The sequence below is a fragment of the Corythoichthys intestinalis genome, chromosome 2 (genome assembly GCF_030265065.1).
Source record: "Corythoichthys intestinalis isolate RoL2023-P3 chromosome 2, ASM3026506v1, whole genome shotgun sequence".
NCBI lineage: Eukaryota > Metazoa > Chordata > Actinopteri > Syngnathiformes > Syngnathidae > Corythoichthys > Corythoichthys intestinalis.
In genome coordinates, this window is record NC_080396.1 from 6,536,166 (window position 1) to 6,546,935 (window position 10,770).

General features: G+C 38.7%; 1 protein-coding gene across 1 annotated transcript; it reads left to right on the forward strand.

Moving 5' to 3' along the window:
* The first annotated feature begins 4,518 nt into the window (after positions 1-4,518).
* LOC130910780 (complement C1q-like protein 2) lies at positions 4,519-10,395 on the forward strand. Its single transcript, XM_057828340.1, has 2 exons — positions 4,519-5,466; positions 9,895-10,395. The coding sequence occupies exons 1-2, from the start codon at positions 4,879-4,881 to the stop codon at positions 10,072-10,074; spliced, it is 768 nt and encodes a 255-aa protein (XP_057684323.1). The 5' UTR covers positions 4,519-4,878; the 3' UTR covers positions 10,075-10,395.
* Positions 10,396-10,770: the final 375 nt, after the last annotated feature.

The following is a 10,770-nucleotide window of genomic DNA, read 5'->3' on the forward strand; positions in this document are numbered from 1 at the left end:
GGTTAAAAATCGCAACCACACATTTTTCTGCCATTCAAAATGAATGCAAAATTTGGACATGCATGACCTGCAAAAATACCTTATACCACTTTTGGTTCTTGCTGTCTCTCATATTTTAAGTATTCTTTAATCAGTGCTTATTTAATAAAATGTTTCACGTTATCGCCAATGTGGGGCAGAAATTCAACACGACAAAAAAAATTAAGAGTATGTGTTTATTTGTAAATTAATGTTGACAATGCAGCTCAAAACACACGTCCCCATTTTCAGTCTAGATGTTTTTTGTATTTATACTTCATTGTTGTTTTTATCTTTGTAACTCCATGCCTTATTCATACTGAATGGTTTTAACATTGTGCTATGCAAATTTCAGACTGAGTGATTGTCTATACGGTAATAAAACTAAAATTAGTCCAGATATGTCTGTAAAATTCTTAGTTGTTTCTCATTTTATTTTCAAAATGTTGACAATGTATTGTTCTGTCTAAGCTCTATCCAGCCATTCTTAAGAAAAAAAATATATATATATATGTATATATATACCAGTATGTGGCGGAAAACACAGACAAGACTGAAAAAGCAGTTTCTGCTCTTGCACCCCTCTATAAATTTAACTACTGTATTTTAAGCCAAAGGAACTGTTGTGTTTGATAGAACAATATGTCTATATGCTGCCATAGCAGATCCATGTTGCATTAACCCCTTGAACTATTTTTAATTTGTCCGTTTTACCCTGGAAAACCCCCGTTTACAGACGTCGCGCAACTGTTTTTGTTTCAACCCAGCCATAAAAAGAGGGTAAGTAATTGTTTTTATTATTCAAAATGGCTGTCATTTTTAGCTTTGAATCATTAATTGATGTATAATATTTAGTTAAAAAAGACAAAAATTATTCTCTCGCATACTTTAAACTTTTAAACAAATTACGTCACAATGAAAAAATTAGCGTCTGTGAATAAGTCACGGATATCTACCTCATAACTACCGCTTATTGTATTTTTTTCGTTACTGTCGCATTTCCCCCAATATTTTAGAGGATAAATAATCATCCAAACAAAGAAAAATAAAAGTTTAAAAGGGTAAATATATGAAAATGAAAATCTCGACCACTCCTTGATGTCTGTGATTTCTGCATCGTGAACCCTGTTATATTACCATGTTTCACCCACAAAAATCCAGCTGTGGCCATTCACAGCTGTGTCTTTTGACACTCGGTGATACATGCTACATGGAGTTTTTGGATTGGAAAGAGGCAAGTACGCGATAATATCTCGTTAAAATCATGGCGTCTTTAATTATGCACTCACGTGCTCTCGCCTCCAGTTTGGGTTTTGCTGTTTAAAATTGTATTTATTTTAAATGCCCTCCTGTTCAAAAATCATCTTCCCCCAGAAAATTGAGATTTTAAGCATTCCAATGATGCACATGCATATAAGGCAATTTTGAAATTTGGCCAAATTGGGTGTCTCAGAGCGGAACTTCAAGTCACTTGAGTGTTTTCCGCCTATATATGGCGGAAAATACCCAATTTGGCCAAATTTCAAAATTGTCATCTGTGTGTGTGATACATCATTGGAAAGCTTAAAATCTCAATTTTCTGGGGGAAGAAAAATTAAATTAAACATCAAAACTATATGGAGGTGAGAGCAGAAATACAGACGCCATGACTTTAACGAGATATTATTGCCTACTTGTTTCGATCCAAAAACTCCATGTAGCATGTATCACCGAGTGTCAAGACACAGCTGTGAATGGCCACAGCTGGATTTTTGGGGGATTTTATGGGTGAAACATGGTAATATAACCGGGTTCACAATTAAGCAATAGTTATGAGGTAGATATCTGACTTTTTGACAGACGCCAATTTTATTTTAAAGAGGGATGCAAGAGCAGAAACTGCTTTTTCAGCCTTGTCTGTGACTTAAAGTTCCGCTCTGACACCCCCAATTTGGCCAAAATTTCAAAATTGTCTCATATATGTATGTGTGATACATCATTGGAAAGCTTAAAATCTCAATTTTCTGGGAGAAGAAAAAATGTGAACAGGAGGGCATTTTAAAAAATATAGTTTTTTTGTTTTGTTTTGTTTTTTAAACAGCATAACCCTAACTGGAGCGGGGGCATGCGAGAGCAGAATTAAGGATGCCACGATTTTAATGAGATATTATCGCATACTTACCTCTTTTTGATCCAAAAACTCCATGCAGCACGTATCACCGAGTGTCAAAACACAGCTGTGAATGTCCACAGCTGGATTTTTGGGAGATTTTAGGGGTGAAACATGGTAATATAACAAGGGTCGCTATGCAGAAATCGCAGACATCAAGGAGTAATCTAGATATTTTCATATATTTACCCTTTTAAACATGATTTTTTTCTAATTTTTTTCTTTGTTTGGATCGATTATTTATCATCTAAAATATTGGGGAAAATGAGACTACCAAAAAAATACAGTTAAGCGATAGTTCTGAGGTAGATACCCGTGACTTTTTTACAGACACCAATTTTTTGTTGTGACGGAATTTAAAAGTTTAAAATATGCGAGTGAATAATTTTTTAAAGTAGTTTTTTTTTTTTTTACTAATTATTAGACATCAATTAATGATTCTAAGCTAAAAATGACAGACATTTCGAATGATAAATACGATTACTTCTTTTTATGGCTCTGTTGAAACAAAAGCAGTTGCCCGACGTCTGTAAACGAGGGTTTTCAGGGTAAAACGGACATATTAAAAATAGTTCTGGGGCTTCATGCGCCACGAATCTGCTATGGCAGCATATAGACATTGTTCTATCAAACACAAGGGTTGTTTTGGCTTAAAGTACAGCAGTTTCTTTTAAAGAAGAGTGCAAGAGCAGAAACTGCTTTTTTAGTCTTGTCTGTGTTTTCCGCCATATATATATATATTTATATATATAATGTGTGTGTGTGTATATTGCAAATGACTGTCTAACGTGCTTAAAAAATAGTTTCTACCCATAATAAAAATGTTTTTTTTTTGTTCATTTCATTCATTTTTGTTGCATTTTAATTGCTTTACAACTATAGACCCTACCCACGTGACGTCACAGCTCCGCTCTCCTGAATGGTACCGCCCACTTGTCCGTCAAAACATAGTGTTAACCTGTTACGGCAACGTACATTTCTCCTATTTACGGCGTGTTTTTCTGCTCCTTAACATTAATAATCAAAATGGTGAAGGCGTGTGTGGCTGTTGGTTGCACTAACAGAGAGGATGGAAGGAGAGACTTGAAGTTTTACCGTATTCCGAGGGATCCAAAGAGGAGAGCGAAATGGACGGCTGCAATTCGACGTGAAAACTGGGCACCAAAAAGTCACCACAGACTATGTAGTAGTCATTTTATATCCGGTAAGATGCATTTAAGATATACTTAGAGGGTTTTGGGCTGACAAATAACCACAATTAAGATCATTGCGAGGCTAATAGCCGACAACATACGACGTAGTACGACATAGTTTCAAATTCAAGATGTTTGTGACTTCCCTTTCTTCCACCATCGTTATTTTTTGAATAATATTTAGCTGGTACCAAGTGAAAGAAACTGGCCTCGTCTACGGAGCTGACAAATAACCACAGTTAAGATCATTGCGAGGCTAATCGCCGACAACATACGACGTAGTACGACATAGTTTCAAATTCAAGATGTTTGTGACTTCCCTTTCTTCCACCATCGTTATTTTTTGAATAATATTTAGCTGGTACCAAGTGAAAGAAACTGGCCTCGTCTACGGGGCTGACAAATAACCACAATTAAGATCATTGCTAGGCTAATCGCCGACAACATACACGTATGTATGTAGTGAGAGTGCTATCGCTAAACCATATAAACATTAAAAGCCTTAACTCCATTGACAAACGACATGAAATACATTAGACTTGACAGTGGATGTTAGCAATAACAAAAGATTTTGAATTGAAAATTTCGTAACACACCTTTCCAAGCACAAGATAGATTCCTGCCGAACGAGGACCTGTTTCACCCAGCCAGCAACGAAGTATTTATAAGCCTCCAAGCTCTTGAAGTTTTTCAAATTTTCGTGGGAATAGGCTGATTTAGTGTGGACAAGATAATTGTAAATATCTGCGTAGCAGATGTCAGGCAGACAGGGCGAAGACAGTGGGTCGAAAAACATCGATTTGGGCATCAAATATGGATCTGGCGACTGTATAGAACGAAGCTTTTCCTCATAACGCCTTTTATGCAACACATCCAGTGAGTTTGCGGCATCAGAAAGCACCGGGTCTTCCATGAAATGCATTTTAAATTCCGCCATCAATTGAAAACAATGCTAATACAGAGTCAAAATGACGGACAAGTGGGCGGAACCATACAGCGAGCACGTGGTTTTATGACGTTGGTGGGTAGGGTCTATAGGAAAGTCAATTACAGGCAATGACACTTTTTTGGCCACCGGGGGGAGCTGTCCCCCTGTCCCCCCCTTAACATCTGCTCATGTTTTTTTCCCTTAAAATTTGAAGCCCAAAAGTCCTCCTATTCTGTAATATCTCGTCGTTCGTTTGTATGCAAGGGGTGCTCTATAGTAAAATGTTCTGCTGCTTTAATTTGTAGTGCATGCCTCGCATATTCTTCCGGTCTCGTCTTCGGCACCTCTGACAGTTTGAAGAAGCTGGCTGGGCGCATCTGTCAGCGCGCAACGCTCCATCCAGACTGCGCTTAGCCCGTTGAAGGTTAGACCGAGTGATGTGAGCTCGACTCACTTGATCTATTTGTAAAAGTCCTTCAAGCTCTTTCACCATTACCCCCAACCGACGCTCCGTGGATTTGCTGTCATCGCTTGGTCTTCGCACTGCGCGGACGAAGTGGTCACTGTTGGTCGCGGGCACTGCTGGCGCGATGGTTCTGCTGACAGTTGCCATTGCGGTCCCGCTTCTTCTCCTGCGCCCCTCGGAGACCTCCGCACATTACTACGAAATGATGGGCACCTGTCGGATGGTGTGCGACCCCTACGGCACAAAACCCGGGGATGCGGCCGCAGGGGAGGAGACCCAGACCGTCAACGGCATCGCACCGCTACCGCCGATGGCGCAAGGGAGTCGCGGGGAACCGGGGCGACCGGGAAAACCGGGACTAAGGGGTCCGCCGGGAGAACCGGGACCCCCGGGAGCCAGGGGTCCTCCGGGGGAGCGAGGCGGCGGCAAAGTCGCCTTTCCTGCTTTAACAGCCACGGCCGCCGGCGACGCAGATGCCAACTCTACAAACAGCGGCAATCGGGTCGCTTTTTATGTCGGCCTAAAGAATCCCCACGAGGGCTACGAGGTGCTGAAGTTTGACGATGTCATTACAAACTTGGGGAACCTTTACGATCCGAGCACCGGGAAGTTCACTTGCCATGTTTCGGGGATCTACTACTTCACATATCATGTGCTGATGCGGGGAGGAGACGGAACCAGCATGTGGGCCGACCTGTGTAAAAATGGACAGGTAGGTGCGTGCACGTATGCATGATGCTCGAGAGACATCGAAAATCAAAAGTGGTATTTGCCGTCTGGCAAAAAAAAAAATTGCCATTGGGCAAAAAAATTTTTTTGCCATGTGGCAATTTTTTTTTTTTTTTTGCCATTTGGCAATTTTTTTTGCCATGTGCCAAAAATATTTTGCCGTGTGTCATTTTTTTTTGCCATGTGGCAATTTTTTTTTGTTGCCATGTCGCAATTGTTTTGGGCATATGGCAATATTTTTTGCCACACGGCAAAAAAAAAAAAAAAGCCAAAAATGTTTTGCCACATGGCAAAAACATTTTGCCATGTGACAAGAAAAATGCCACATGGCAAAAAAAAAAATTGCCACATGGCAAAAACCACTTTTGGTTTTCGGCCCTGCTAGCGCTCAAAACGTGCGCCTCATGCATCAAAGTTCAGCTCAGGCATCGATATAAGATTCAGATTTCGTAAATGCGTTCCAGTATGCCACTTTTCTCATTAAAAACATAAATTGTTGCGTGGAATGGGCAACAATTAAAAAAAATGTTTTCAACTCATTTTCAGGGGCACAGTCCAAGCCTGATTTAAAATTTTCTCCATCACGTCACATTTTTTTCACTACAGCGTATCTATCTATGTTGTAGTCCAATCCATTTTGACTTGGAGGGGTGGCAGTGATTATTTACTGCCAGCCGCTGCCTCTCCCACACTGTAAAAAAAAAAAAAATCCCGTAAATTTTACGGAAAAAACGTGGCAGCCGTGGTTGCCAGAGAAATTCCGTAAAAAATACAGTTCATCTGTAAATACCATTACAGAAAAATCTGTATATTTTAAAGTCTGTTTTAAAAAAAAGAAAAACAACAAAACAAAACACATTGTAACCAGTAAATCCAACAGCCTTTTGCTACTAAATCACCATGAACATGCTGCTTTTAAAACAAAATAGCTATATAAAATTTGAATATATCTTATTTTTTTTATATTTTATTTTACATCAAATCTCATTTAATTTCATTGAAAAGTTGCGATTTACTGTAAATCCAGCATTATAAATCTTAAAAAAAAAAAAGAAAAAAAAAAAAAGATAATTGTTCGGTTTCAACATAAAATTGCTTTGCTAAATTTGTGAATCAAGCGATTTGTGGAAGAATATCATACAATTCGCCTTTACTTCATTCATGCTGCGTTGTGCCTTCCACACTGGTCGACCCCAAGGATCGCCGCACTTGAATGAGACGGCACACAACATATAACATGGACATGGACATATAACATGGGAAGTTGAGGCAACCACTCACAGTCATGGTTGCCTCAACTTCCCGACATGCATTTCTGTCATTACCTGATCGCGAAGCCAATTGTGCAAGTTCTCCTACTTGAAAAGAGGAGAGAGGCCTGTAATTGTCAACATAGGTAAACCTCAACCATGAGTGACAGAATGTGGAAAAAAACAGAAAATCACATTGTTTGATTTTTAAAGAATTTATTTCCAAATTAGAGTGGAAAATAAGTATTTGGTCACCTACAAACAAGCAAGATTTCTGGCTGTCAAAGGAGGTCTAACTTCTTCTAACGAGATCTAACGGGGCTCCACTCGTTACCTGTATTAATGGCACCTATTTTAACTCATTATCGGTATAAAAGGCACCTGTCAACAACCTCAGTCAGTCACACTCCTAAGTCCACTATGGCCAAGACCAAAGAGCTGTCAAAGGACACCAGAGAAAAAATTGTAGACCTGCAATAGGCTGGGAAGGCTGAATCTGCAATAGGTAAAACGCTTGGTGTAAAGAAATCAACTGTGGGAGCAATTATTAGAAAATGGAAGACATACAAGACCACTGATAATCTCCCTTGATCTGGGGCTCCATGCAAGGTCTCACCCCGTGGTGTCAAAATGATAACATGGACGGTGAGCAAAAAATCCCAGAACCACATGGAGAGACCAAGTGAATGACCTACACTAATGCGACGCCAGGGACTCAAATCCTGCACTGCCAGAGGTTTCCCCTTGCTGAAGAAAGTACACGTCCAGGCCCGTCTGCGGTTTGCTAGAGAGCATTTGGATGATCCAGAAGAGGACTGGGAGATTGTGTTATGGTCAGATGAAACCAAAATAGAACTTTTTGGTAGAAACAAAGGTTCTCGTGTTTGGAGGAGAAAGAATACTGAATTGCATCTGAAGAACACCATACCCACTGTGAAGCATGGGGGTGGAAACATCATGCTTTGGGGCTGTTTTTCTGCAAAGGGACCAGGACGACTGATCTGTGTAAAGGAAAGAATGAAAGGGGCCATGTATCGAGAGATTTTGAGTGAAAATCTCCTTCCGTCAGCAAGGGCATTGAAGATGAAACGTGGCTGGGTCTTTCAGCATGACAATGATCCCAAACACACAGCCAGGGCAACAAAGGAGTGGCTTCGTAAGAAGCATTTCAAGGTCCTGGAGTGCCCAAGCCAGTCTCCAGATCTCATCCCCAAAGGAAATCTGTGGAGGGAGTTGGAAGTCCGTGTTGCCCAACGACAGCCCCAAAACATCACTGCTCTAGAGGAGATCTGCATGGAGGAATAGGCCAAAATACCAGCAATAGTGTGTGAAAAGCTTGTGAAGAATTACAGAAAACGTTTGGCCTTCGTTATTGCCAACAAAGGGTACATAACAAAGTATTGAGATGAACTTCTGGTATTGACCAAATACTTTTTTTCCACCTTTTTTGCAAATAAATTCTTTAAAAATCAACCAATGTGATTTTCTGGCTTTTTTTCCCCCATGTTCTGTCTCTCATGGTTGAGGTTTACCCATGTTACAATTAGAGGCCTCTCTAATATTTTCAAGTGGGAGAACTTGCACAATTAGTGGTTGACTAAATACTTATTTGCCCCACTGTATATATTCTCATCTTTAAATTGCAACATGAATTTATTAAATCTAATACATTGATTTGTTTTTTTCTTTTGGAAAGCCTATTGGAAAAATCAACGCCAAAAAAACCCCTATTTTCAGCACCTTTACATTGTAAATTTTACTGTATTGTATTGCTCGTTTATTTTGCGTTTAATTTACAGTACACTGTACATTATACAAACAAGTATAGTTATTTTTACATATAAATACTAGGGGTGTCAAACGATTAAAATTTTTAATCGAGTTAATTACAGCTTAAAAATTAATCATAATTAATCGCAATTAATCGTAATTCAAACCATCTATAGAATATGCAATATTTTTCTGTAAATTATTGTTGGAATGGAAAGATAAGACACAAGGCGGATATATACATGCAACATACTGTACATAAGTACTGTATTTGTTTATTGTAACAATAAATTCACAGATGGCATTAACATTCTTTCTGTTAAAGTGATACACAGATAGAAAGACTTGTAGTTCTTAAAAGAAAAATGTTATAGTTACAAGTTATAGTAATTATATATTAAAACCCCTCTTCATGTTTTCGTTTTAATAAAATTTGTAAAATTTTCAATCAAAAGTAGAGATAATTATAAGAAGAATAACAATAAAAATAGAGTGACCAAAGTCTAAGTTTTACGTGTATTTTGCATAGCTATTTTGATATGGAATGCCAGTTCATTTTGCATTGTTGTTTAACTGTGAGAATAGGGCCTCGTTACTATAGACTGAAGTACTTTTCTTTTTGTGAACATTATTTTTTGAGAGAGAGATGGGAATATTATTTTGTTGTGACTTCACTAAACGATACTTATGTTTGTTGTGAAGGAGAAGCTTATGCCAATAAACGTTGCGGTCCAAAGAACGCCTGTGTCCACTCGCCTTTATAAGATATATATCTCTGCACATATCTTACCCAAAATACAACAAGAGACACATAATTGCCACTAAAAGAAAGAAAACTTACCGAAATATGTGTGGAGCACAAATAGCAATTTGCATTGCATTGTGCATACAGCATAAACATCTCACAACTACTAATTCTCCCACGTTTAGAAGAAATAACATTAGTATGGAACGGCGCTGCCCCCAAGCGGCCGGTGGCATTCTCATCACTCTTAATGTCCATAAACGGCCTCATTGTCATCTGTTTGAGGCAATGTGCAAGCTGGTCATTCAGTGCATGCGTTAATTGCGTCAAATATTTTAACGTGATTCATTTAAAAAATTAATTAACGCTCGTAACGCAGTAATTTTGACAGCCCTAATAAATACCCTTGAATTAACAGTTGTGCTTGGTTTTGTATTTTGCAGAATATAATATAAGTTTGACAATGAAAAACATTTTCCCATTTACATTGTTTTAATGTCATGAATTCACAGTATTCCCCTGTTAATTCTACGGACATTTTTTTTTACAGTGCAGTTAAAATGGATTGGATGTCTATCGATGTCACTCAGTTGTAAATATAAGTAAAATGAGCTCAAGAGCCTCATAAAAGATATGTTCTTCGCAGGTCAGAGCTAGTGCCATAGCTCAGGACGCCGACCAAAACTATGACTATGCCAGCAACAGTGCTGTTCTGCACTTGGACTCGGGTGACGAAGTTTATGTGAAACTGGATGGCGGCAAAGCTCACGGAGGCAACAATAACAAGTACAGCACCTTCTCGGGCTTCATTTTATACCCCGACTAGGTCAAATGGTCAACAGCAGTTCTTTTCATGGAATAATATTATTATAATGCGTTTTTATGTCTCTAAAAACCAAGGGCGTAGGTTTGAACAGGGACGGTTTGGACATAACACTACCAACTTTTCAGGATGCTCAAATTGTCCCCACCAACTTTTAAGCAACCTTATTTGCGTTATGTAATGATTCCAGTTATATGGGTCATTTATATTGTCTGCCCATATGTTTTAATTGTTGTAATTGACCCCACCATTATTAAGTGAACTATTTTCATTATGTTTAGATTTACATGTACATCTTTTTACTTGCTAAATGTGCCGCTCCATTTTTTTCCCGTCCTAAACGCACTTTTGATTGGCCGATGACATGACACACACACACTCACACACACGTACATTAGATACTAGAGAAGTTTTTTTTTTCAGCCAGCAGCAGCCACTGTTAGAAATGTAAAAAGTCGGGTTGTTCCAATCGTGTTTTTTTGCTCCCGATCCGATCCCGATCATTTTGGTTTGAGTATCTGCCGATCCCGATATTTCCCGATCCGATTTTTTTTTTTGCTCCCGATTCAGTTCCAATCATTCCCGATCATTTTTCCCGATCATATACATTTTGGCAATGCATTAAGAAAAAAATGAATAAAACTCGGATGAATATATACATTCAACATACAGTACATTAGTACTGTATTTGTTTATTAT